The sequence below is a fragment of the Hemiscyllium ocellatum genome, chromosome 19, assembly GCF_020745735.1.
Source record: "Hemiscyllium ocellatum isolate sHemOce1 chromosome 19, sHemOce1.pat.X.cur, whole genome shotgun sequence".
Classification (NCBI taxonomy): Eukaryota; Metazoa; Chordata; class Chondrichthyes; order Orectolobiformes; family Hemiscylliidae; genus Hemiscyllium; species Hemiscyllium ocellatum.
In genome coordinates this window covers 39,371,626-39,399,577 of record NC_083419.1, presented here as the reverse complement: position 1 = coordinate 39,399,577, position 27,952 = coordinate 39,371,626, and the positions used below count along the sequence as shown (strand labels likewise).

General features: G+C 39.4%; 1 protein-coding gene across 1 annotated transcript in view; it reads left to right on the top strand.

The window, feature by feature from the left end:
• The window catches only part of LOC132825061 (chromatin remodeling regulator CECR2), a gene marked incomplete at its 3' end in the record, with an annotated part of 127,869 nt that overhangs the window by 51,268 nt on the left and 48,649 nt on the right, over nucleotides 1–27,952 (top strand). Inside the window, exons 2-6 of the mRNA XM_060840068.1 lie at nucleotides 95–189; nucleotides 15,630–15,813; nucleotides 17,631–17,767; nucleotides 19,051–19,170; nucleotides 22,246–22,313. Of these exons, the coding sequence (XP_060696051.1) occupies nucleotides 95–189; nucleotides 15,630–15,813; nucleotides 17,631–17,767; nucleotides 19,051–19,170; nucleotides 22,246–22,313 (604 nt within the window). The remainder of the gene's footprint in view (nucleotides 1–94; nucleotides 190–15,629; nucleotides 15,814–17,630; nucleotides 17,768–19,050; nucleotides 19,171–22,245; nucleotides 22,314–27,952) is intronic.

Below are 27,952 nucleotides of genomic sequence, written 5' to 3'. Positions count from 1 at the left end.
GAAAAACGTCCATTGTTTTGTTTGGTGAAAGTGACAAGTTTTAATTTAGCTTGCTCGGAATTTCATATATCTTTTCTGTCTTCCACTTAAACAGGAACTAGAAGAGGCTCTCCTGATAAATGATATTGACTTTCTTGATGACCTGATTGCTTGTTTGCTTCAAGGCTGCTATCAGCGTAGAGACATCACGTATGTATAAAAATCCTTTTCTTGTTTACAGTTTTATGAGAATGGTTGTAGCTTAAGCATTCCATTATTGATGTTTCTACTCAAATTTGTCAGGAAAATAAGTAAAATTTTGAAATCCAAAGGAAGAGTCATGTTTGCTAGCTTAATGTTTAATCAATTAAAAATAAGCATTATAAATTTACTCCTGATATACTATATAATAGTGAATATTGACTTCTCCAGTACCATACCTCAGTGGCTCTTGTTTTCACATTGCTTTTGTGTAATGGTTGCCAACCCTGAAATCAGGGTTTTCACAAAATGCATTTTGAATAACATTAGCTGTCCCAGAATTTGTAGTCCTATAGTTAAGCATAGTTTTAAAGCAAATGTACTGCAAAGGGGAATAATGTTAGCAAAACAAACATTTCATTAAACTTAGGTATTTTTCATATTTAGAAATATATTTAAAATAATTTCAAGAAACTGCAGCCACAATCTCAACAATATATACTTCCCACAAGAATTCAAAGTGAATAGTAAATAGGCACCTAATCATTGTCAATAGCTAAACATGCATTTCTGATTTCAATTGGTGTGTTGGCAATTTATTTCACTTCACACAAAATGTTTGAGCAACATGAAGGTACAGATGTTGCATAATCCAATGTAAATGTCCTGTTTCTCCTTTTTTGAAATTCTGACTTTTAAGTTGTACATAATTCTTATTCAGAGTTCTTGGATTTAGGGTGATTCTGTTATTTTCTGTGCTTGTGTTCAGATTGATTTTCTTTCCCTTTTATTTGCAATCCAGTATCTGTAGATCTTTATCTCTCCTGCAGCAGGATGTAATCCTTCATGTGATGGGGAAGATGATGACCTAGTGATATTATCACTAGATTATTAAACTAGAGATCCAGGTAATTTTGAGCAGCCGAGTTCGATTCCCAACATGGCAGTGGTGGAATTTGAATTCAGTAAAAAGCTGGATTGCGAATCTCATGATAATGAAACTTGCTGATTGTCAAGAAAAGCCCATCTAGTTCTTTAATGTCCTTGAGGGACTGGTCTACACGTGACTTCAGACCCACAGCAATGCAGTTGACTCTTAACTGCTTTCTGGATAATTAGGGATGGGCGAACATTACCCAGTGACACCCATACCTTATGAATTAATTTTCTTTAAAAATGTGATTATGTAGATGTTTTGGGTTACAAGCTGTTTCTTTTGGTGTGTTGATGTAAACCATGTGAGGAAGAACTTTTGTTTCTCCGAGCTTAATCTATTTTAGACATTTTTTTAAATTTGGAAGTAACTTTTGACTCTTGTTATTCTGCACCGACAATTTTTTTCTTTCTTCATTCATGGGATGAGGACGTCGCTGGCCAGGCAGCATTTATTGCCCAGTTAAGAGTCAACCACATTGCTGTGGTCTGGAGTCACATGTAGGCCAGACCAGGTAAGGACAGCAGTTTCCTTCCCAAGCGAGCCAGATGAGTTTTTCTGACAATCTGACAATAGATTCATGGTCATCGTTAGATTCTTAATTCCTGATATTTTTATCGAATTCAAATTCCACCATCTGCTGTGGCAGGATTCGAACCTGAATCCCCAAACAATATCTGGGTCTGTGGGTCAACTGTCCAGCAATAATACCTGCTACACCAAAGCCTCCCCAATTGGTAATGGTCAAATTTCAGCTGACGGCACTCTAATCTAGCAACTCAACTCAAAGCTAGACATGCCTGCAGGAATATGGGCCATTGGCAGCAGCAGTGTTGTATTCAACTACAATCTCCTGACCCACTTTATCACTGACAGTACTATTATCTTCAAACCAAGGGATTGGTCAAGATTGCAGGAGAGCAACTAGGAGCAGCATGAGGTATACCTTTATTTTTAAAAAGTCAAGCTTTTTTACTCTCATGCAGATTGCTGTTCTGGCCCTTTTCTTAATAACTAAAGAAAGGAATTCTGCATTTCTGGGAGATTTCACTTGGGTCCCCTCAGCAATGCCAGACATACTTCAATTCTGACTGCTCTTTCACAGTATAGAGCTATCAGAGAATGACAAGCCACACCCCCTTTTCACAGCAGTCAACTATCATGTTCTGAAATTTAAAATTCCTGGCAGCGACCTTGACAATAGCTGTCCAAGTATGTTTAATACCAGTTCATAGAGTCATAGAGATGTACAGCATGGAAACAGACCCTTCGGTCCAATCTGTCCATGCCAACCAGATATCCCAACCCACTCTAGTCCCACCTGCCAGCACCCGGCCCATATCCCTCCAAACTCTTCTTATTCATATACCCATCCAAATGCCTTTTAAATGTTGCAATTGTACCAGCCTCCACTACTTCCTCTGGCAGCTCATTCCATACCATTTGCCAAAGCTATCTCATGTCCCCTTTTTGCCCTCCCGATTTCCCTTTTAGTGTACTCCTACTTCCTTTATACTCATCTAAGGATTCACTCAATCTATCCTGTCTATACCTGACATATGCTTCCTTCTTTTTCTAAACCAAACCCTTAATTTCTTTCGTCATCCAGCATTCCCTATACCTACCAGCCTTCCCTTTCACCCTGACAGGAATATACTTTCTCTGGATTCTTGTTATCTCATTTCTGAAGGCTTCCCATTTTCCAGCCGTCCCTTTATCTGCGAACATCTGCCTCCAATCAGCTTTCGAAAGTTCTTGCCCAATACTGTCAAAATTGGCCTTTCTCCAATTTAGAACTTCAACTTTTAAATCTGGTCTATCCTTTTCCATCACTATTTTAAAATGAATAGAATTATGATCGCTGGCCCCAAAGTGCTCCCCCACTGACACCTCAGTCACCTGCCCTGCCTTATTTCCAAAGAGGTGGTCAAGTTTTGCACCTTCTCTAGTTGGTACATCCACATACTGAATCAGAAAATTGTCTTGTACACACTTAACAAGTTCCTCTCCATCTTAACCTTTAACACTATTGCAGTCCCAGTCTATGTTTGGAAAGTTAAAATCCTCTACCATAGCTACTCTACTATTGTCTCAGATAGCTGAGATCTCCCTACAAGTTTGTTTCTCAATTTCCCTCTGACTATTAGGGGGTCTATAATATAATCCCAATAAGGTGATCATCCCTTCCTTATTTCTCAGTTCCACCCAAATAACTTCCCTGGATGTATTTCCAGGAATATCCTCCTTCAGCACAGCTGTAATGCTATCCCTTATCAAAAATGCCACTCTCCCACCTCTCTCGCCTCCTTTCTATCCTTCCTGTAGCATTTGTATCCTGGAACATTAAGCTGCCAGTCCTGCCCATCCCTGAGCCATGTTTCCGTAATTGCTATGATATCCCAGTCCCATGTTCCTAACCATGCCCTGAGTTCATCTGCCTTCCCTGTTAGGCCCCTTGCATTGAAATAAATGCAGTTTAATTTATTACTCCTACCTTGTCCCTGCCTGCCCTGACTGACTAACTTCTGTTCTCAAATTGATCTCTTTCCTCACCATCTCCCTGGATCCACCTCCACCACCACCCCCCCTTACTAGTTTAAATCCTCCTAAGCAGTTCTAGCAAATTTCTCTGCCAGTATATTATTCCCCTTCCAATTTAGGTGCAATCCGTCCTTCTTGTACAGGTCACTTCTACCCCAAAAGAGATTCCAATGATCGAAAAATGTGAATCCTTCTCCCATACACCCGCTCCTCAGCCATTCATTCATCTGCTCTATCCTCTTATTCTCTGGGAGGATAGGGTGCCAGATAGGTAAGGGGCAGGGTGCCAGAAGTTCGACTACATATTTAATAGTCTTTTCCTGAGTAACTATTTTCCTAAATTTCAAAAGAACCATCCAATGTCTCTCATTAAAATCTAGACTTTTGCTGGAATCCTTGCGTAGATAAATTGCCCAACAACAAATTCGTTTTCCCTGGCAATTCCTTCAGTGTATGATACAAAAGAAATTTGGAAGGTGCCCTACTATTTACTCCTATATATGCTGGCATATCAGCTGTCTGGACAGTGGAATATGTGCCCGATGGTACTACTGTGGTAAAGCTACAACACATGATTGTTTGCATGCCAAACAGAAGCAGCAAACAATAGACAGAAATAATTGATTCCATAACAAAAGGTAATTTCAAAGATGTATGGTCCTTCCACATGTAGATGTGAATGGTAGTGCACTGTTAAACACAGGACATGAAAAGGAGGACATACACATGTCCCCATCCTCCGTGATAAGAGAACATAGCACATCAGTGCAACATATAAGGATCAAGCATCTTCAACCCAAAATGTTGATTGGATGTTCCACTTTGGCCTCATTCTGAGGATTACAGTTACCAGACTTCAGAAAATTTAACTCCACATGATATCATGAAACGGCTGTTGGCACCAGATATGGCAAATAGTGTGGGTTCTCATTCTCCACAATTATTGACAAACCCTAGGTAAGCAGTACAGTACAGCTTGGCTACATCACTGACACCTGCCCAGTAGTTAAGCAGATACTGCTCACAAAATGTAGGGCAAATCCAATCCAACCTTTTACTATGTTATTAGTCTTCTCCTGATTGTCGGCACAGTACTAGAAGGTGTAGTCATTATTTCAGTCAAGTGGCATTTGTTCACAAGTGTTCAGTTTATGTTCTATCAAGAGTACTCAGTTCCTGATTTTGCACAGTCCTGATCCAGGCATGAAGAAAAGAATTGAACACCATGGGATGTAGCAGTCACTTTGACACAAGTCTGTATAGCATCAAGGAGCCGTGATAAAATTTAAATATTTAGGAATTTGGGGAAACTACCCACAGATTGCAGTCATACCTAGGACGGAGAAAGCGAAGTGTAATTGTTGGAGACCAATCACCACAGTCCTAGGACATCACTGTAGGAGTTCCTCAGGATACTGTCCTAAATTCCAACCATCTTCAGCTGCTTCATCATGCCCTTTCCACCATTATAAGGTCAGAACTGATGACTGATACTATTTGCATCTCCTCAGATACTGAAGGAGTCCATGATGGTACACAACGAGATCTGGGCCACATGGATTGACAAGTTGCATCTGTGCCTCATAAGTGTCAAGTACTGACCATTCCCAACAAGAAAGAATTTTACTACCTCCATTTCAATGGCATTACTTTGGCTGAATCTCCTACTATCAATATCCTGTGGGGTTATTATTGACCAGAAATTGAATTGGACCAGCTAAATAAATAATACAGCTCCAAGAATATGTCAGAAGCATGGCTGTCTACAATGCACAACTCAGGACTGTTATGGAGTATTCTCCACTTATTTGAGTGAGTACACCACCAATAACACTCAAGAATATCAACGCCAGACATAACCAAAGCAGCTCATTTGTTTAGCTGCCTGTGCACTCACTCAAAACTCCCTCCACCCTTCCTGCACAGTGCCAGTAGCATGTACCATAGAGGAACCTCAATTATTCGAAGAACACGGGTGGGGAGTATTTTGTTCAGTTAATCGAATGCCAGATAATCGACTGCCGGATAACATAGTTGGCCAAGCATTGGGACTTTGCAGTCTTGTTTGGATAATGTGAAATTCAGTTAATCGAATGCCAGATAATCAAGGTTCCTTTGTACATGCAAAATGAAACTTACCAAGATGCTCTGAACAGCATCTTCCAAATCCAGGACCACCACACCTACAAGGATAAGGGCATCAGTCTCATGAGAACAGCACAAAGTTTCCCTCCAAAGTCACACACAAGCATGTATAGGAATGATATTGCTGTTCCTTCACTAGTCAAAATTTGCTTGGTCAAAATCCTGGGACTGCCATCCCAACAGCACTGTGGTTGTACCTGCACCGGATAGACTGTAGCAGTTTAACAAGGGAGCTCACTACCACCCATCTCAAGTGTATTTGGGATGTGCAAAAATTACTAGTCTGGACAGTAACATCCACATTACATGAATTCATGCAAAAAAGTTTAGTGGCAAATATGTTTACATAACTCCATCTGAAGCATTGCTATCTCACATTTTCACGCTAGATTTTTGCATTTAGGCAGACACAATTTAGTGTCGTTAAATGTGTGACAGACATTGTAAGGAGGGAATGAGAGAGGAAATGCAAAGATAACTTTCTGCAGCTAATGTCTCTAGAGTTTCCGAATTCACAGATAAAGCACACCATTTGGACCACCGCCCACCCCTCACAACCTGATCCAAGGGATTCAATCAGCTCCCCAGTCATGGGCATAAAAAGTGAAGAAGTTAATAGCAATGAAGAGGAGATCGATACGCTTTTTGTCAGTGGCCTTCCTACAGACATTAAACCACTTGAGCTTTACCTTGTCTTTCAAGCATTTGAGGGATATGAAGGTTCACTGATCAAGCTAACATCAAAACAGCCAGTTTTGTTACATTTAACAGCAGAGCAGGAGCAGAAGCAGCAAAGAATGCTGCATTCATCTAGTCTACAGTTGCAACTACTGCACTGCATGCTCAGCTGCACTGGTATCCTCCATCTGAAATGTCTCCAGAAGAATAGAAGTCTCATCAGTTTTGTGAAACATTTAACTGCCCTTATCCAAGAATTTAGATTTCTCTGAGGAGTTCTATGCAAAGACAGACTGAATTTTGTTTTCGGGTTGGACTTTATGAAGGAGATTTTTGGAGAACTGGCTCTTTTTCACTCTACTTGGAGGGGATGGAGTGGTCACTGGGACTGCTGATTTAAGAACTTTACTGGTGAATTTATTTTCCACATGGAAGGATTCTGCAAATTCTAATTACTGTAACGAACTAGTAATTTTTGTTGTTATAATCATTGTGTGCTGTGTGTCATAAACTGCTTAAAATACTGGCTGTCAAAGTCTTATGAAAGCTCGTAATGCCATTGGTTATCATGAAATGATAAAAGGAGGGAATGAAAATATGTATGGGCTATAAGCAGGCAGGGAAAGAATTAAGTTCTGAGTTTTGTGAAATGAGGTTCAGCTGAGCATGACTCAGATCAGATAAGAACTTACAGTTATCAAAGGGGTGCTGGAGGCAAGGGTAATGGGTTAACAAGGTTCACTATGTAGAGCCATTTTACAATATTGCAAACATTCAGTATGTGAAGTCAGTTTAACAAGGTGAAAAGTATTCATTATGTGAAGTCAGGTATTCATTGTGTAACAACAGATGGCTTAATCTTTACTATTGATACTCGTTGATTGTCATGGTCACCCAGTTAATATGTATGTTGCCTTATCTGGATGCTCCTCCCTGTAAAATGACTACATAGTTAATTGAGAAACTGCAGTTCCAGGGAAGACCGAGAACTCATGTCTCTGTGTACATGGGCAATCGTGCTCTCTCCCTCCAGGGCCCAGAATAAAAACGAAGGAGATAAAAGCAGACTGTGTCTCTGAGCGTTTTGCTTCGACTGAAGGGGGGGAAGCAAGACGACATAGAGAATTTCAAAGATTCACAACAGTTTTGAGTTTAAAAAAACTTCAACTTAGAATCAAAGTGAATAATTTTGCAGTTCATCTCATACTACTAGCTATAACTCTGTTACTGGCTCACTTAATCTGTCTCTTTGCTTATAGTGTTCTCACAACCTACATATCCATTCGGCTTTATATCGGCAGCAGACGAAACAAAGAGGCAGAGAGTGATGTATTAAGTCATTGATATAGCTGACTTAATCCACTAATCACAGCAGGCCAATTTGATAATTTGTCCTGTTTATGCCTATTCCTTGCTGCTTGCCCATTAGCCCCCAGGTTACCAATCCTCCAGCTATGTAAATGTATTATCAGCAAATCCATGAGTTTTTGTTTTCGTGTTTTAACATGTTGCTTGGGATCTTTTATAGTACCATAGACCAGATCTACCAGTTCCCTTTTATCTATCCTAACTAGCTACCTAGCCAAATTCTCAAAAAAAATAACTTTGTCAAACTGTGTCCCTTTATTGAACCAGTTTGTCTTTGTCTGATTAGTCTAGGATTTTCTAAATGCATTGCTAAAACTTCCTTAATGAATTCTAGCAAATCATTTAGAAATTATGCAATGTCCAGACAGCAGGAGAAAAAGACCCTATTTTTGAAAGAAAAACTACATTTATCTTTTGCAGTTCATTTTAAAAATGGTCTCTTGCCAGATTTTCATATGGCCGCTGTTAAGTGTAGAATAGGCAAGTTGATTGCTGCCAGAAAATTTCCAGGACAAATTACCAGAACAAATGTGATGTCATCACCTCCTGGAAAGTGATGCTCCTTACATCGAATGAACATTCCAGCCAAGCCTACACAAAAGAACAATAGCAATTGAAATGTTGTAAGGAGTATCACCATGAACTTTGTCAGTTCTGACAAATGAGACCAATGATACATGTTACAACTTGACTTGGTGCAAATATTTGCAGTTATCTGCAGCAAAATCCAATGGTTTCCTGGGAGTGAACGTGAAAATTTACCTTGTTAGCAGAGTGTCTCAATCAATGTCACATGATTGAAGGTGATGGTTCGTTGACTATTGTTGTCAGTCTGTTCGTAGCATCAGAAAAGTAAAAATCTCCAAGCTTGGGGAAACCTCCCACTTGTGGTCTTAATACCTTCAAGTTTCATTTCTGGAAAGAAACCTGTGCTTCACCAGGAAAGTGAACCAATTCCCAGATTAAGTTACCACACTTTCACCAGGATGTTAACTGCATCTGAGCTTCTGAAAAGGCGTCTTGAGTGCTATGTCAGAATTTCAACTGGACATTGGATTCTCTAATTCACTAATTCTGTGATCTTTGATTTCTACGTAATTTATAACTTCTCTCCTTTCCATTCTCTTTTCTTTCGTGGATACGTGTGGGTTTGAAATTGTGGAGTGCATTATTCCCCTGGTTTTGAATGCAGGAATAAACCATACTTAATCTTAAAAAATGAAAATATAAAGTTTCCATTGGTAATTTAAAATCGGAATTCACAAACCAGATTTGGGGAAATGCATCACAGTTATGATCAGTAAAAATAATTTGATTCACCTCTCACTTTTCTTTGTCCATTAACCTTGTGTTAGGCTAACTTGGCCTGTAGTTCTGTTTTTCTCGCCTGTTTTTCTTGAATAGTAAGATCACTTTTTCTAGCTTCCAATCTGCTGTCACCATTTTAAAGTCTAGGGAATTTTAGAAAATCATGGTCAGCACATGCACTATCTTTGCAACCATTTTTTTTGGAACCCTATAATGGAGGCCATCTAGTCCTGGGACTTAATTAGATTTAAGTCCCTTAAGGTTTTTTTTCATACAAAATGACCACAAATTTCCTTGCTCTTTTTGACCTCCGAGGTTGTCTGATAAGTCCAGTGTAGAACTTGTCTTTTGCTGTGAAGAAAATTGCAAAACATTTGCTTGATGTCTCTGCTATTTCCCCATCATAATTTCTCCTGTCTGTGCTTCTAAGACACTAATATTTGCTTCAACTTTGTCGTCAATTTATATATACATAGAAGCATTTATAATCCATTTTCATATTTCTGACTACTTTGCCATAATGTTCCCCCTTCTTTGTGACCTGCAGTTGGTTCTTAAAACTTTACCAAGCAATGTTATAAGCGTCTTTTAAACCGATGCTTAATTTTACATTTCTCTTCAATTTGTAGACAGCTTGTCCTTCAGTGTAATTTACTTTTAGTGAACATTTTGTATTGTTTCCTTAAATATTTGCCACTTTATTTATTGTCTTAACTTTTCATCTATTTACCCAATGTGATAATCCATGTACTTTGGAGGGAGGAAAAAAGTAATCTTCTTATAAAATGGTCCTTTAAGTTCAAAGCAGAAGTAAGCTAATTGTGGGATGAAATGTGTTTGGATTACATGTTATGAGGACATCAGTACAGTCAGTAAGTTTGCAGATGACACCAAAATTGGAGGTGTAGTAGACAGCAAAGAAGGTTACCTCAGATTACAACAGGATCTTGACCATATGGGCCAATGGGCTGAGAAGTGGCAGATGGAGTTTAATTCAGATAAATGCGAGGTGCTGCATTTTGGGAAAGCAAATCTTAGCAGGACTTACACGCTTAATGGTAAGGTTCTAGGGAGTGTTGTTGAACAAATAGACCTTGGAATGAAGGTTCATAGTTCCTTGAAAGTACAGTCGCAGGTAGATAGGATAATGAAAAAGGTGTTTGTATGCTTTCCTTTCTTGGTCAGAGTATTGAGTACAGGAGTTGGGAGGTCATGTTGCGGCTGTACAGGACATTGGTTAGGCCACTGTTGGAATATTGCGTGCAATTCTGGTCTCCTTCCTATTGGAAAAATGTTGTGAAACTTGAAAGGGTTCAGAAAAGATTTACAAGGATGTTGCCAGGATTGGAGGATTTTGAGCTACAGGGAGAGGCTGACCAGGCTGGGGCGGTTTTCCCTGGAGCGTTGGAGGCTGAGGGGTGACCTTATAGAGGTTTACAAAATTATGAGGGGCACGGATAGGCTAAATAGGCAAAGTCTTTTCCCTGGGGTCAAGGAGTCCAGAACTAGAGGGCATATGTTTAGGGTGAGAGGGGAAAGATATAAAAGAGACCTAAAGGGCAACCTTTTCATACAGAGAGTGGTATTTGTATGGAATGAGCTGCCAGAGGAAGTGGTGGAAGCTGGTACAATTGCAACATTTAAGAGGCATTTGAATGGTTATATGAATAGGAAGGGTTTGGAGGGATATGGGCCGGGTGCTGACAGGTGGGACTAGATTAGGTTGGGATATCTGGTCAGCATGGACGTGTTGGACCAAAGGGTTTGTTTCCATGCTGTAATCTCTATGAATCTATCAGTTCTGAATTTAAACTCTGGTTGAGTTTGCTATGGAGATAACAGCTAATTAGGGAGATGTCAAGTTTCTGACTTCTCTTTGGCTTCTTGTCAGAACACCAACATTCATGTGATGGAAAGCAAGTAAAATTCCTTATCAATACAAGAATGTGAATAAGGTGAGTCATTTGGTCAAGTGAAAATGAACTCACTTCTTTAAAAAAAACCTTGCCATCAGGGTTATCATGACCTGAGTGAGACATGGTTTGTGGACATGCATCTGGTAAATGTTAGTCATGACTGAGAGCCTTGGTAAGAATCTGGCTGCTAGTGAAAGTAACTTGAGGAACAATCCATTGAGTAGGAGAAGTGAGCAATCATGTCTACCAAAGGCTGAAATAGAAAGAATGAGAGATTGTACTTTGTGCTGCACCTGTGCTTGAAATTGAAGCATCTCTTTGCCTCAGCTATCTGAAATGAAATACCATTTGTCTTTTGATTTATACTTAATTTTATGTTGATGTTGAGTTTGACTGTTACAGTAAAAGTTTTTAAAGTGGCATATTTCCATCAATTTCTTTCTTCAGAGTTACTTGTGATCCTTATCTTATCAGACTATTGGTTCCCCCCTCCAGAGACAATAACATCATTCAACCTTGGTCAGCTCTCCCTTCATACCTATACAATTGTCTTTGTATAACTTTGAGATTCTTGCTTATGGTGGGAGTATTGTGATCACAATATCCCAGCGGATCTTTTGCTATAAAATTACTAATGTACATCCTGATCTTTGGTGACATCACACAGATGTGTAGTGTTAGTTTCTTTGCCTCGACACTGACATCCAGCTCCACCTCAGCACCACCTGTCTCACTTGCTAAATTATCAGACTGCTGACCTGGTATGCTGTACCGAATGAGCAAAAATAAAAGTACAGAATCTTTCCTTAATAGTGAGATTCATCTCCAGGTTTCCTTAAATTTAATTTAGAGGTTAACATGCAGATTCAACAAGCAATGGTATGTTGATTTTTGTAACAGTTTGGCACACACACTCAGGTTTAGAATTATGAAAATGTTTGGAGAGGCCACACCTGGAATACTGAATGTGGTTTTGGTCTCCTGACTCAAAGCAACATCTGCTTGTGTTGTGAATGTCTAGTTTATGATTCGTGTGTTTTGGTATATATTTTTTAGTTTTAGGAACTAAAGTTTAGCTGTAGAAAATTGGATAAATGCAGTTAAATCAACTTGGGAGTCTATTGCACTAGGTTTGAGGCCATGTAACTTTGAAGATCATAGATAGAAAGGTATAATCATAAAACAGAAGGTGGGTTTACTTAACTGAAGAATTGGAGATGTGATGTCAACACTGCTTGTAAAGAAATATTGTTCAGAGAGATCTCTTTGTTTTGGGAGATAGAGCTAAAATAGGTTACCAACATTTATCATGTCAAAGAAGCAATTGTAAATCAATTTCAAATTGTTAGTTAACATGAAGGTTGGGTTGTGGACAGCCCAACACATGCTACATTAACATGTAAAAAATCACACAGGTTATAGTCCAACAGGTTTATTTGGAAGCACTAGTTTTCAGACTGCTGCGCCTTCATTAGATAGATGTGGAGCAAAATGATAAGACACAGAACGTATAGTAAAAGATTACAGTGTAATGCAATTGAAATGATCTATTGAAAAGATTGTAACCTAGAACTACCATTAAGTCACATTCTTGAGATAACTTCAGGTTTTATTAAAAAAATGACATCTCAGCTCAGACAATGCATTAAATGTGTGAGCTTAGAGTCTGTATCCCAATCTTAAGTCAGACTGGTTCGATTTCCAAAGTAGAGATTTATAAAATATTATGTGGATTGACTGCCTGTGCATTGTGTGTTTTTTGAGCAAAATAGAATGTATTTGTAAATGTAATTCTGTAAATGCAAATCCACCCCATAGACGTATATGTCTGTGTGCGTGCAGAAGAGAGTCTGTATGATTGTATGTGTATAAGCCTGTGTGTGTGTGTGTGTATGTGTGTGAGAGAGAGAGAGACAAGAGAGTATTTAGTGTAGTAGGGTCCCCTGTAGTGTGACATGAACCCAGCGTCTTGATTGAGGCTACCCTCATGGGTTCTGAACTTCGCTATCAGCCTCTGCTCAGCCACTGTGCATTGTTACATATCCTGGAGGATAGTCACTCGAGGCCGAATGTCCCTGACTGTTGAAGTGTCCCACAACTGGGAGGGAACATTCCTGTCTGGTGATTGTTGCGCGGTGTCCATTCATCCGTTGTCATAATGTCTGTTTAGTCTCAGCAATATACCCTGCCTTGAGGTATACCCTGCAGCATATGAGATACACAACATTGGCCAAATCACATGGGTATCTGCTAGGTAATTGGTAGGTGGTGTCCCCACGTATATTCCCCAGTACATTGCCATGGAAATAATTGGAGTTTCATAAATTTCTCTGGTCTCAGTTTATCCCTGAATTACAGTCAGTTCTGCTACAATGTGTCTTCCGTTAAGACAAATTGGCTATAACGCAATTGCTGAATAGGGAATGCTGTTTCTAAAATGCGAACTTGTAAAAGGTGTGGCTATAATGCCATTAGATCGCCAACACTTTGTGTTATTTGTATCTCAAGATTTTTATTTAGTGTGGGGTTACACAGGAACATGACTATCGCGTTATAGAAGAAATGATTATAGGCATTGTTTGGTGAGTTTACAGCTCACTTACAGAAGTTAAGCCAAAACAAATCACTATTAAATAGACCTGAGCTGCATGCAAGTAGAGAAAAAAAAACAGTATATATCATGCTGCACTATTGACCAAGGAGAAGTTTGCTGGAAAAGCACAGCAGGTCAGGCAACATCAGAAGAATAGAAAAATCGACGGTTTGGATGAAGGGGTTTTGCCCGAAACATCAATTTTCCTGCTCCTCTGATGCTGCGTGACCCACTGTGCTTTTCCAGCACCACTCTAATCTTGAAGGAGCAGCACTCCAAAAGCTAGTACTTCCAAATAGACCTGTTGCACTATAACCTGATGTTGTGTGATTTTTAACATTGTTTTATTAGTAAGTTAAAAATCACACAACACCAGGTTATAGTCCAACAAGTTTAATTAGAAGCATTAGCTTTTGGAGCACAGCTCCTTCATCACAACCACCTGATGAAGGAGCGGTGCTCTGAAAGCTAGTGCCTTCAATTAAACCTTTTGAACTATAACCTGATGTTGTATGATTTTTAACTTTGTACACCCCAGTTCAACACCAGCATCTCCAAATATGACCTTTATCAGTAAGATCTGTTCTAGTAGTTTTTTTCATGTATCAAATTTTCTTTTAAAATAATAAACTCTACTTTATCAGTTTTATGGCACTCTTTTTGGTTGCAAAGTACTTTGGGGGTAATGCTGAGTGCCATGATGTGGCATTTTGCAATTGCTAGTTTGGTCTTACTTTACCTCCAGGTGATAAGGAAAGAACTATTTACATTCCATTGTCATGTCGAGACTTCTTGTAGCCTGTCTGTCTGTGGCTGACATCTCAAGCTGAGCAAATTGTGTAGAATGACACCTAAAACAGCAGAGTCCACACAAGCTTCTCAGCAACAATGCATCTGAAGTGACACCTTTGAATACTAATTTAATGTAAATTGTCTGCAACTTGCGAACAGTAGCTCTCTGTGACTGATTTTAACCCTGTGTAACTTGCTTCAACTTTGTAAATACTATTTTCAAGATTTAATTTTAAAAATTCTGTTGTGTTGGGTACTTTGATTTAACATTTTGAGAAAGCATGGCCTAAGATAAGTGGTTTTCTTGTAGTTGAATTCAAATCTATAACAATCCTTTAATGCGTCTGCAATGAAATGCCATGAAGTTTGCAAGTATAAAATGTCAACAGTACTCCAGCCACATCTAACACAAAAGAGTTTGCTTATCATTGTCAGAGCAGCTGAATGTGCATTTCAGTGATGCCAGCTATTCTCTGCCTTTCAGAGAGAAATAACATGGCTTTAGACTCCACTGCCATACTTGTGTTTTGTAGTTTTCCATTGTGTGCTATATCCATTATGTTGTAAAGTATGTTGTTAACTGTATCTGCTGAAAAGTCTTTTGCAGCAAATAACGGGATTTTTAAAATGAAATTATATGTTACAGAAAATGCTGCACAAATAAGATCCTTTGAAAATTTTTTTTGTCTTTGAAGTGCACAACAGGAAACCTCTCCTACAAATATGTGTATGTGAATACTCTAAGCTTTCTGTCCATTTATTTAAATGTAACTTTCCAGTAAATACAGTTCCAGAAATTCAATACAGAATTCAAATAAACCTCTTTATCCAAAGAGTAGTGAGAATGTCGAACTCCCTATCACTCAGTAGTTGAAGCAAATAATATGAATGTGTTTAAAGACAAGCTATTGAGGGAGAAGAGGATAGATAGTTACATTGGTAGATTTAAATAAAGATATATGGGAGGAGGCTCAAGCAGAACATGAACACCACAGTAGCTTGGATGGGCCTGTTAGCTTGTTTCTGTGCCATGTATAATGTGCCTGTGTATGGGTCATAATGTGTTATGTAATCCTGGCGAGCGCTTGTTTTTGCCACTAAAACAAAAATGGAAAATTTATTCTGGGTATATGGAATTGTTTGATTCCTTATTACTGATATGCTTTACCTCCAGACCTGACAGTTGTGACATGTACTTGGAAGACATTATAAAACACCGATGGGAACTTGAAGAAGGGAGACCGAACCCACTGAAAAATACCAAGTTCAAAGAATTACCCATTCGTTTACGTGTTGAGCTGTTGCACAGGTTATGCGACTACAGATTAGATGCAGATGATGTGTTTGATCTTTTAAAGGTACAATTTCAAGGGAAGGGGCGGTGTTTGTTTCGCACTAACTACTTACAGAAACAATTTTCTCCTGTTTATCTAATTTTTCTCATTCTCCAAAGTAATTCATTCCTGCAAATAGCCCCATAGCCCCAATAATTCTTCACTCAAGAAAGCTCTGTTACTTTATAAGCACAGATTTTAAGCATTAGCAGATTATTTACAATTGCCCGAAAATCACAACTTCTTAAAGTTCAACACTATAGCAGAAGCAAAAACATCCTGTTAAAATCACATCCGCTCTTATACACTTTTATATCTGACACAATTCCCCATTAATCTACCAGGCAATTTATTAAAGCCTTGTTATTTTCTTTGATCCAAAAGTTTTCAGATCTGAATACTTTCCACCCTACCTCTCCACTTTATTTTTGAACTTCTAAAAGCATTGAATTTGATAGCAACAGCTCTGAAGGAGATCATTTGACCAGTTCACCCCTGGCAGCTTTCTGACAAACCTAGCCACTTAGTTGAATTTCATTTCTTTATTCTGTTCTGATATACATTCACTTTGCTGTTAGTTATTGCTATGGATTCTGCTAACACTGCTGTTTTTGGTACAACATTCCATGTCTTCAAGCAACTCCTTTGAAGGACCATCTTAAATTTATATCTGGTAGCTACAGTGGAGATGACATTCCTTTATTTGATGAAATCCTTCCATGATTTTGAGCACTTTGGCTAATCTTTTATTCACTTCAAATGAAATGAAAAATGCTGCAGTTCATACAAGTTAATATCTTTCTTCTGGTTATCAACTTGGTAAACAGTTTTACGATTTGGTAAAAGCAATAACTGCAGATGCTGGAAACTAGATTCTGGATTAGTGGTGCTGGAAGAGCACAGCAGTTCAGGCAGCATCCAAGGAGCAGTGAAATTGGCGTTTCGGGCAAAAGCCCTTCATCAGCAATAAAGGCAGAGAGCCTGAAGCGTGGAGAGATAAGCTAGAGGAGGGTGGGGGTGCGGAGAAAGTAGCATAGTGCAGTGGGAGAGGGAATCCCTGAGATTCTTGTAGAGAGAGGAGGAAAACTTCTTCAAGGCAGGCATCCTTGCAAGAGGATTCACATTAGGGTTAAAATCAACGAGGTTAAAAACAATGACTGCAGATGCTGGAAGCCAGATTCTGGATTAGTGATGCTGGAAAAGCACAGCAGTTCAGGCAGCATCCAAGGAGCAGCGAAATCGACGTTTCTGGCAAAAGCCCTTCATCAGCAATAAAGGCAGAGAGCGTGAAGCGTGAAGAGATAAGCTAGAGGAGGGTGAGGGTGGGGAGAAAGTAGCATAGTGCAGTGGGAGAGGGAATCCCTGAGATTCTTGTAGAGAGAGGAGGAAAACTTCTTCAAGGCAGGCATCCTTGCAAGAGGATTCACAATAGGGTTAAAATCAACGAGGTTAAAAACAATGACTGCAGATGCTGGAAACCCGATTCTGGATTAGTGATGCTGGAAAAGCACAGCAGTTCAGGCAGCATCCAAGGAGCAGCGAAATCGACATTTCGGGCAAAAGCCCTTCATCAGGAATAAAGGCAGAGAGCCTGAAGCGTGGACAGAAAAGCTAGAGGAGGGTGGGGGTGGAGTATTCTACTTCTGATTCTTGTGGATGATATGGCTGTTATCATTTTCCTGTGATGCCTGGTAGTTCCGAACTTATGTTCCAAAATCTGAAATCATCTGGTGCCTTTATAATATGGTTGGTTTATCAATGCACTGGGACATCATACTGTGCACAGTTTAGAATTTTGAAGTGTTTGGCATATTTTTAACTTGGCTTTAATTGTTTGTCAGGGTCTGGATGCTGATAATTTACGAGTGGAACCTTTAGGAGAAGATGCTGTTGGAGCAACCTATTGGTATTTCTATGGCACTCGTTTATATAAAGAGGGACCATCTTTCATACTGGAGAAAAATCAAGTTGAAGAAATGTAATAATTAATTAATACTTTTGTTTACATGTATAATTTTTGATTTGTTAAAACTTGTGCTGTTTCTAAGGCTGGGCTTTGGTGAACCTGTCAAGGATATACTAATTACTCTTCTTCAAGAATTGACAATGTAACATCAGCCACCTTAAGTCCTCTGCTGTCATCCTTACCCATTCTGACATGTTTCCCCTGAACTTGCTGCTCTCTGTTCTCTCGGGTCTAACCCTGACTTTATCAAGCCTTGGGTAGTGCTATTGTTGTCTGGCATTTCAATTTTGGCTTTGCAAAGACTGAACCTCAATCCCGTGACACTTTCTCCATTCTATTGATGATTGTATCTACTCCTTACTGTCTGGATTCTAAAACATTTGTCAATCTTGCATCCCATTTTCACCCATATCTCACCTTTACCTGGTGTATCTCTGACTCATCCCTTCCTTGCTTTCTTTGTTGCCATTTCTTGGGATAGGTAACCAATGATATTTCTTACATACCCATCAACTCTCTCAGTTGCCTTAACTGTACTTCGTTACACCCTGCTTCCTGTAAGAACTCATTCCATTCCTCCCAGTTTCCCAACCTCTCTTGCATCTGTTACAACAATACCACCTTCCACAGGGGTACTTCCAACATGTCTTCCCTTTTCCACATGCAAGAACTCCCAACCAATGCCTAATCTTGGGTCCCTTGTCATATCAAAAATACTATCTTACTCTCATATGAGACTTTATCTGAGGTTTGCTGGAGTGCTCCAGAAGCTAGAAGAAAAGCACCTTTCTGTCCACTTACACACTTGAACCAACAACTTTAACCACAAGCTCTAGTTTCCACTTCAATCAACTAGAACCTACTGTTTTGTTTGTATGGACTTGCTCTTGGTAGAACTAGCCTTTTTTCTGCTAATAATACCTACTTTTCATCCACATCCCTCCTCTACTCTTGGTCACACTGTTTGCCTTTTGGCCCAGGGCATCATTAACATTTGGTCCACTTCCTCATTCTCCCTTTTTCTACAGCATAACATTCGTTAAGAATACTTTTTGTTTATAAATGTTCAAAAATAAATTAATTTGCAAAAAAGATGGTCCAAATGTGACATGGAAACAAAGTTTACACAACGAAGATAATATCAGGAGGAATTGTGCATGTATTCTTCTATAATTGATGTAAGCAAATCAAAAATTTTATACATTAGGGTTACACCAATCATGAGTTCTATTTTGAATGGATAGTTAATAGTTGTGTTGATGACACCATTCCATTGAAGTTTTTTAATTTTACAGTGAAAATGGAAAACTAAACACCTATAGTTCCAATTATAAACTTACCAACTTGAAACTTAAAAAGAGAGGTCGACCATCAAAACGGAAAAAACTGGAAGATAATTATTTTACAACAATGAGGTGAGTTGTTTCACATTTACTGTAAATAGCACATTTACTTAATGGCTTGGAGTGTAGCTGATTCAGTAGGCTCAGCCTCATTCTATTAATGTCCATCATAGAAAAATAATGTCAAATCAACTCTCTGGGTTGTCAAATCAGAATTATAACTTGTCTCGAGCTTAAGAAAATCAAAAAAAAAACTGATGGAAAAATGAAAGGCATTCTGATGTTAGTGATTCCAAAACAATCTATTAAACAAGGTGCAATGCTGATGAACACCCACAACTGAAAGTTCTGCCTGCATGGTTAAAAATTCTTTAAATGTGTTTTGCACTAAAATTGTTACAAGAACTAGAAATGATGCACAAAAAGTCACAGTTCTTCCTTTCTACTGAAAAAAATAAAATGCCTGAAATGGATAAAATTGTTAAAATAGTTACTACAACAGCTGGCAGCACCAGCAAATTTCAGTTTTAAGATTGAAATGCATGCATCTTCTAATTTAATATAAATTGCAAATAATTCAGGGTGGCACTGTGGCTCAGTGATTAGCACTGCTGCCTCACAGCACCTGGGACCCGAGTTCAATTCCAATCTCGGGTGACTGTCTGTGTGGAGTTTGCACATTTTCCCTCTGTTTGTGTGGGTTTCCTCCGGGTGCTCCAGTTTCCTCCCACAGTCCAAAGATATGCAGATTAGGGTGAATTGGTTATCCTAAATTGCCCGTAGTGTTCAGGGATGTGTAGGTTAGGTGCATTACTCAGGGGAATGGGTCTAGCTGTGTTACTCTTCAGAGGGTCAGTGTGGGCTTGTTGGGCTGAAGGGCCTTTTTCCACACTGTAGTGATTCTAGGATTCTCACCCCAAAACCACCCTAACATGGCACCTTGTGAGAAAACTGGCGATATAGCAGTATTATATTGGTTATGTAAAAATAGTTAAACACCACATTATCCTAAGTGTCACTTAGCAGAAGGTATCATGGCTCTTAATTTTTGATTTGATTTTTTTTTATGTTTTAAGTAAAATTCGATAACCACTGAAAGTAAATAGTTACATTGAAAGTGAAGTAGGATTTCTAATATTATACAGTATCAAATAGCACCAAGGCTATTCAGTCCAATGGACCCATGTTGATATGCTCCGTATAAGCCTCTTCTAATCCTGTATTCACCTAGCTTCCCCACTGCATCTATGTTGTTAGCCTCAACTACTCAACATTCTAACTATTGAGTAAAATGATTTCTCCTAAATTTTCCATTAGATGTCATAGTGATCATCTTGTATATATGACCGTTAGTTCAGTTCTTGCTTGCAAGTGAGAAAAAAAAATTCATCTATGAACTCTTTCCATAATACAGGAATCTCAATTATCTAGCATTCGATTATTTGAATATTGGATTATCAGGCAAGATTGCAATGTTCCAGTGCTCAGCTAAACAATGTTATGCAGGATTCGATTATCCAGAATTAATTGACCAAATGAAACACTCCCCATCCGTGTCCTTCAGATAATCGAGGTTTCTCTATATTAACTACCAGGTCATCCCTCAAGTCTCCCTTTCTCTAGAGGAAAGAGCCCCAGCCTTTTCAAACTTCCCTCACAGACTAATCCTTTTAGTCTGACATCATTATCGACGTAAATAAACCACTTGGGCTATAATCTAGTGTTGTGTGCTTTTTAACATCATTATAGTGATTTGTGTTTCTGTAATCTGAGATCGTTCTGCCCCCTACCTGATTTTAGACACTCACTTTCAGGAAATCTTTGACCGCATTATTTTTTCTACCAAAATATACCAAACACAATTTTTTATGATGAAGTTCATATACCAATTGCATGCTGATTTGTCAACTTTTTAATGGCTTGATGTATGTTGTTGCTGTCCTCCTTTGTGTGGAATACACCCCTAATGATTGCTCAATGTTTAGCACCATTCACAAAATCTCCAATTGTGAAGTAACCTGTGCTGATTTGCAGAAAGACCTGGACAACATCCTGGCCTTAAAACATTGTCATAAAATAAATGACCAAATATTTTGTTTGGTTCTACAAAACCTGTATTTACTAGAGTTTTGAAAAATGAGAGGGGATCTGATTAGCAGAGCTAAAAAGACTAAATGCTGGGACGATGTTTTCCCTGACTTGGGGTATCTAGAACTAAAAGTCCAAGTTTCAGGAAACAAGGTTGGCCATTTAGGGCTGAGATGAGGAAACATTTCTTGAATCAGGGTGGTCAACCTCTGGAATTTGTTATCACAGAAGGCTGCAGAAGCTGAGTCACTGGATATGCTTAAGAAAGAGATTGATAAATGTTTAGATATCAAAAAATGTTGAGAGAAATTGAGAATACTTCATTGAGATAGAAGATTGGCCATGATCATATTGAATGCTCGAGCAGGCTCGAAGGGCCAGATGACCTACTCCTACACTTCATTTTGATTACTAATGTTAGTTCAGGAAAAGAATTATCAACAATACTAGAAGAACTCATTCCTTTGGTCCTCCTTTAAACTTGAATTTGGATCCTTTAAGAAAAGGATCATTTGATAGAGCAGAAGAGGATTTAGTTCTGATTCTGAGGAGGGAACTTCCAGCATTTATTGCAGTTGCTACTTCGTGTTCAAGGCTGTGCATTAAGGCTGGAATTCATCAGCATTGCACATCTTTCTAATTCAAAATGGATACAATTTTAATAATCGATATCACTAAATTAAGATTCTTAAATCCTGATTCCTGAAACTAAACTTTTCTAAAACATGCTTTTTCTCCCTACTGTTGCATTGCGTATCTGTAATTTTTCTCCCCTTTTTTTTCTCTCGTTATCTTTTCTTGGTATCTGTTTATTTCCATCTCTCTTTCTAACTCAAGTTTTTATTGCATTCTACCTTAGTGTGCCCTCATCGTTCAGGAATAAGAATGGTACTCTCGGGTGTTGTTTGAGTTTATATCTACGATGACCTTTGCCCATATACTGTCCCATCACCCATCCACACATTGGAAGGCATCTAAGTGGAATGTTATCTTATAATATAGTATGATGACATAAATGAAGGCAAATAGTTTTTCAAGTTACTGAATGGTATTTTACAGTGAATCCACGATTGTAACCCGAGAAGTGCCTCCTATTGAAGATTCCCGACAAGAATGCAAAAGTCGTGGTAAGGGAACAATATTTTTATCTTTGTGTCTATTATCACAATGCATATTCCATAATAAATATTGCACTGATGCTTTTAATGTTATGAACACCCTGAGAATAATTAAGATGATGACACAACGATTAATAGGAAGAGTAAGTTATGATGGAGATACAAGGAGGCTTCAAAAACATGTAAAGGGGATCCTCGATTTACAAGTGCTTGACATATGGATGAGGTCCCATATAGAGGTGTACTAATATTAATTCTAAAGATCCAACAAACGAACATTTCCCGGTATTTATGAATTGCTATGTTATATTGTCCTATATTGCTCAATGCCCCAATTTGCATACAAAGCAACTTAAGAACATACTTGAGAATTGAAACAATTCAGAACCTACGGACTCCCTGTCGATAGATTGAGTGGGCAAAGATGTGTGTGGATTATAGTATGGGAAATATGAAAATTTTCATTTTGACAGGAAGAAATAAAAGGCAGTTTCTAAATATTGACAGATTGCAAACTGAGATGCAGAGGGATCTGGGTGTCCTCGCACACAATTTGCAAAAGGTTATTGTATGGATACAGCCAATAATTGGGGAAGCTAATTGAATATCATTATTTATCACAAGAAGAATTGAATATAAAACTGGGAAGGTAATGCTAAAGTTATAAAGGGTACTGGTGCAGTGGCATCTGGACTAATGTACACAGTATTGGTTTCCTTATTTAAGGGAGGATGTAATTGAATTGGAGGCAGTTCAGAAAAGGTTTATGAGACTAATACCTAAAATGAGCAGGTTGCCTTATTAGGATCGGTTGGACAAGCAGGCTCTTGTCCTGCTGGACTTTGGAAGAGTAAAAGGTGTAGTGAGGATAGTGGGTGTTTGGACCTTTCTTCCTCAAAAAGGTGGTTGAAACAGAATCCTGCAATATTTTTAAGACAGCGATTGGCAGATTCTTGTTAAGCTAGTGTGGAAGGTTATCAGGGTAAGTGAGTATATAGATTTGAGGTAGCAATTAGGTCAGCTGTAATCTTATTGAATTACTGAGCAGGCTGAATGGTCTCCTATTCCTCCTAATTCATTTGTAAGATAGCATGGAAAATTTAGTTTTGAATTTAGAATTGAATATCACAACAAATTTGAGCATGAACTGATGAATGAAGGATAAAAATTGGCTCACAACATGACCGTTTTTATTGCTTTAACTGGGATCCTGACGTACTGCGTGTTTTTTTTAGATTAGATTACTTAGTGTGGAAACAGGCACTTTGGCCCAACAAGTCCACACCGACCCGCCAAAGCACAACCCACCCATACCCCTACATTTACCCCTTACCTAACACTACGGGCAATTTAGCATGGCCAATTCACCTGACCTGCACATCTTTGGACTGTGGGAGGAAACCGGAGCACCCGGAGGAAACCCACGCAGACACAGGGAGAACGTGCAAACTCCACACAGTCAGTCGCCTGAGTCGGGAATTGAACCCGGGTCTCAGGCACTGTGAGGCAGCAGTGCTAACCACTGTGCCACCGTGCCGCCCACATTATGAACATTGTACACCTTCGGGTGGAACAGAAATGGGAGGGAATAATTAATGCTTCACTGTACCAGGGAACCCCAACAACCTCTAACTCCTGATCTTCAAACCATGTTTTTGCACTGCAGAATCTCTCGAAAATGATGCAGGAATCACTTTTTCATCCTTTGTGCCATTGTGCATCCTAGGAACTAGAATATTTGAACAAAAGATATTTGTTTCCACCCCACTGTCCTTCAATTGGAATAATACCAGACGATTAAAAAATTGTCGTCATCCTGTAACATATCTTATTTTGCACTTTTACCTTAAGGATCCAATCTGACATTATTTTGGAACTGTAAAGAGCAGGGAAAGTGACACCAAATTCCATTCTTAGTCTCTCACTGGCTCCTATATCAGAATTGTAGAGATGCAAATGGTACTCTTTCAGTGAGCATCTTCAAAGTAAGCTTTTTGTTTAATGTTGTGCTATGTTCTTTTTTTTAAAAAAGGGAAGGAACTCATACCTAATATGAATCTCAGAGAATATAGAATCATTCAGATCTACAGCAGAGAAACAGACCCTTCAGTCCAACTCGTCCATTCCAAACAGATATCCTAAATAAATTTAGTCCCAAGTGTCAGAAATCCCAACCCAATCTAGTCCCACCTGCCAGTACCCAGCGCATATCCCTCTAATCCCTCTAAACCCTTCCTATTCATATACCCAACCAGATGTCTTTTAAATGTTGTAATTGTACCAGCATCTACCACTTCCTGTGGCAGCTCATTCCGTACATACACCACTGGCTGCATGAAAAAGTTGCCCCTCAGGTCCCTTTTAAATCTTTCCCCTCTCACCTTAAACCCATGCCCTGTAGTTTTGGACTCACCCACCCCAGGGAGAAGACTTTGCTTATTTACCCTATCCACACTCCTCTTTCTCTGCACCCCCCCCCAACCAAAACCATGATTTAAGAAACCTCTGTATAAGGTCACCACTCAGCCTGTGACACTCCAGGGAAAATAGCCCAAGTCTATTCAGCCTGTCCCTATAAGTCAAACCCTCCAACTGTGGCACATCCTTTGTAAACCTTTTCTGAACCCTTTCAAGTTTCACAGCATTCTTCCTAAAGCAGGGACACCAGAATTGTACGCAGAATTCCAAAAGTGGTCTGGCCAATGCCCTGTACAGCCGCAACATGACTTCCCAACTCCTATACTCAATGCACTGACCAATAAAGGCAAGCATATCAAACGCGGTCTTCACTATCCTATCTACCTGCAACTCCACTTTCAAGGAACTATGAACCTGGACTCCAAGGTCTCTTTGTTCACTCCCCAGGGCCTGAGCATTAAATGTACAAGCCCTGCCCTGATTTGCCTTTCCAAACTGCAGCATCTCTCATTTATTTAAATTAAACTCAATCTGCCACTTCTCGGCCCATTGGCCATTTGATCAAGATCCCGATATACCCTGAGGTAACCTTCGCTGTCCGCTGCACCTCCAATTTTGTTATCATCTGCAAACTTATTTACCATACCTACTTTGTTCACATCCAAATCATTTTCATGAATGGTGAAAAGCAGTGGGCACAGCACCGCACCTTCTGGCAAACCATTGTTCACAGGCCTCCAATCTAAAAAGCAACCCTTCACCATCCTCTGCTTTCCATCTTCGAGCCAGTTCGGTATCCAAATAGCTAGTTTTCCCTCTATTCTCTGTGATCTAATCTTGCTAACCAGTCTACCATAAAGGATCTGTCGAACGCCTTACTGAAGTCCATACAGATTACGTCCACCACTGTGCCCTCATCAATCGTCTTTGTTACTTCCTCAAAAAACTCAATCAAGTTGGTGAGATACGATTTCCCACACACAAAGCCATGTTGACTATCCCTAATCAATCATTGCCTTTCCAAATACAGGTAAATCCTGTCCCTTAGGATTCTCTCCAACAACTTGCCCCCCACCGATGTCAGGCTCACTGGTCTATAGTTCCCTGGCGTTTCCTTACCACCATTCTTAAACATTGGCATCACGTTAGCCAACCTCCAATTTTCTGGCACCTCGCCTGTGGCTATCGGTGATAGAAATATCTCAGCAAGAGGACCAGCAATCACTTCCTTAGCTTCCCACAGAGTTGTAGTGTAAACCTGATCAGGTCCTGGGGATTTATCCACCTTTATACGTCCTAAGACGTCCAGCACCAACTCTTCTGTATTATGAGCATTTTTCAAGATGTTGCTACTTATTTCCCCACATTCAATATCTTCCATGTCCTTCTCCGTAGTAAACACTGATGCAAAATACTCGTTTAGTATCTCCTCCATCTCCTGTGAGGTGGCCTTGCTGAATCTTAAGGGGCCCTGTTCTCTCCCTCGTTACCCTTTTGTCTTTAATGTATTTGTAAAATCTCTGTGGATTCTCCTTCACTCTATTTAGTGAAGCTATCTCATGTCCCCTTTTTGTCCTCCTCTGATTTCTCTCTTCAGTATACTGCTACTGCTTTTATACTGTTGTCGGAAATCACTCGATTTCTGCTGTCTACACCTTTCTTATTCTTTCTTATTCTTAACCAAAACCTCTATTCACCAAGCATTCCCTACACCTACCAGCCTTGCCCTTCACCCTAACAGGAACATACTGTCTCCAGCCTCTTGTTATCTCATTTTTGAAGGCTTCCCATTTTCCAACCGTCCCTCTAGGTGCAAACATCTGCCCCCAATCAACTTTTGAAAGTTCTTGCCTAATACCATCAAAACTGGCCTTCCTCCAATTTAGAATGTTAACTTTTAGATCCCATCTATCCTTTACAATCACTATTTTAAAGCTCATAGAATTATGCTTACTGGCTCTAAAGTGTTCCCCTATTGATCCCTCAGTCACCTGCCCAGCCTTATTTTCCAAGAGTGGGTCAAGTTTTTCACCTCTCGTAGGTACATCGACATATTGAATCAGAACATTTTCTTGTATACACTTAACAAATTCCTCTCCATCTAAACCCTTAACTCTAAGGCAGTCCCAGTCTATGTTTGGAAAGTTAAAATCCCATACCATAACCACCCTATTATTCTTACAGGTAACCAAGATCTCCTTCCAAATTTGTTTCTCAATTTCCTGCTGACTATTGGTGGGTCTGTAGTACAATCCCAATAAGATGATCATCCCTTCCTTATTTCACAGCTCCACCCAAATAACTTCCCTGAATGTATTCCCAGGAATATCCTTCCTATGTACAGCCATAATGTTATCGCTAATCGGAAACACCAATCCTCCTCCTCTCATTCGGTCCTTCCTATAGCATCTATACCCTGGAACATTAAGCTACCAGTCCTGTCCATCCTTGAACTACGCCTCTGTAATTTCTGTGATATCCCAGTCCCATGTTCCTAGCCATGTCCTGAGTTCAACTGCCTTCCCTGTTAGGCCTCTTGCATTGAAATAAATGTAGTTTAATATATCAGTCCTAGCTCATTCTCTATTTCAGTCCTACCTGCCCTGTCTATTAGATCTACTCTTTTTTTTTCCCCCAACTGTACCAGTCTCAGACTGATCGCTACTATCTCTCAGCACCCCTACAATCAAATTAAATCTTCCCGAGCAGCAAACCTATCTGTCAGTAAATTAGTCACCTTCCCAATTCAGGTGCAATCCCAGAAGAGATTCCTATGATCCAAAAATGTGAATCCTTCTCCCATGCACCAGTTCCTCAACCACACATTCATGTGCTCTGTCCTCCATTTTTATCCTCTCTAGCTCATGCCACTAGGATTAAATCCAGATAATACTACCTTCGAGGGCCTGCTTTTTAAATTCCTGCCTAACTTCCTATGTCATTAGTTCCAATGTGGACAATGATATCTGGCTGGTCCCTCTCCCCTTGGAGAATATTCTGCACTCTCTCCAAGATATCTTTGATCTTGGTTCCAGGGAGTCAACATTCTGATGTCTCACTGTTGTCCCCAGAAATGCCTGTCTGTGCCTCCAGCTAGAAAGATTGGAACCCGAAGTATCCCTCATTACATTAGAGCTAGCGTCAGTGCTACATTCCCTGAGAGTCCAGCACCCTCTACATTTTCCAAAGCAGTATACTTGTTTGGGATGGGGAGAGCCACAGGAGACTCC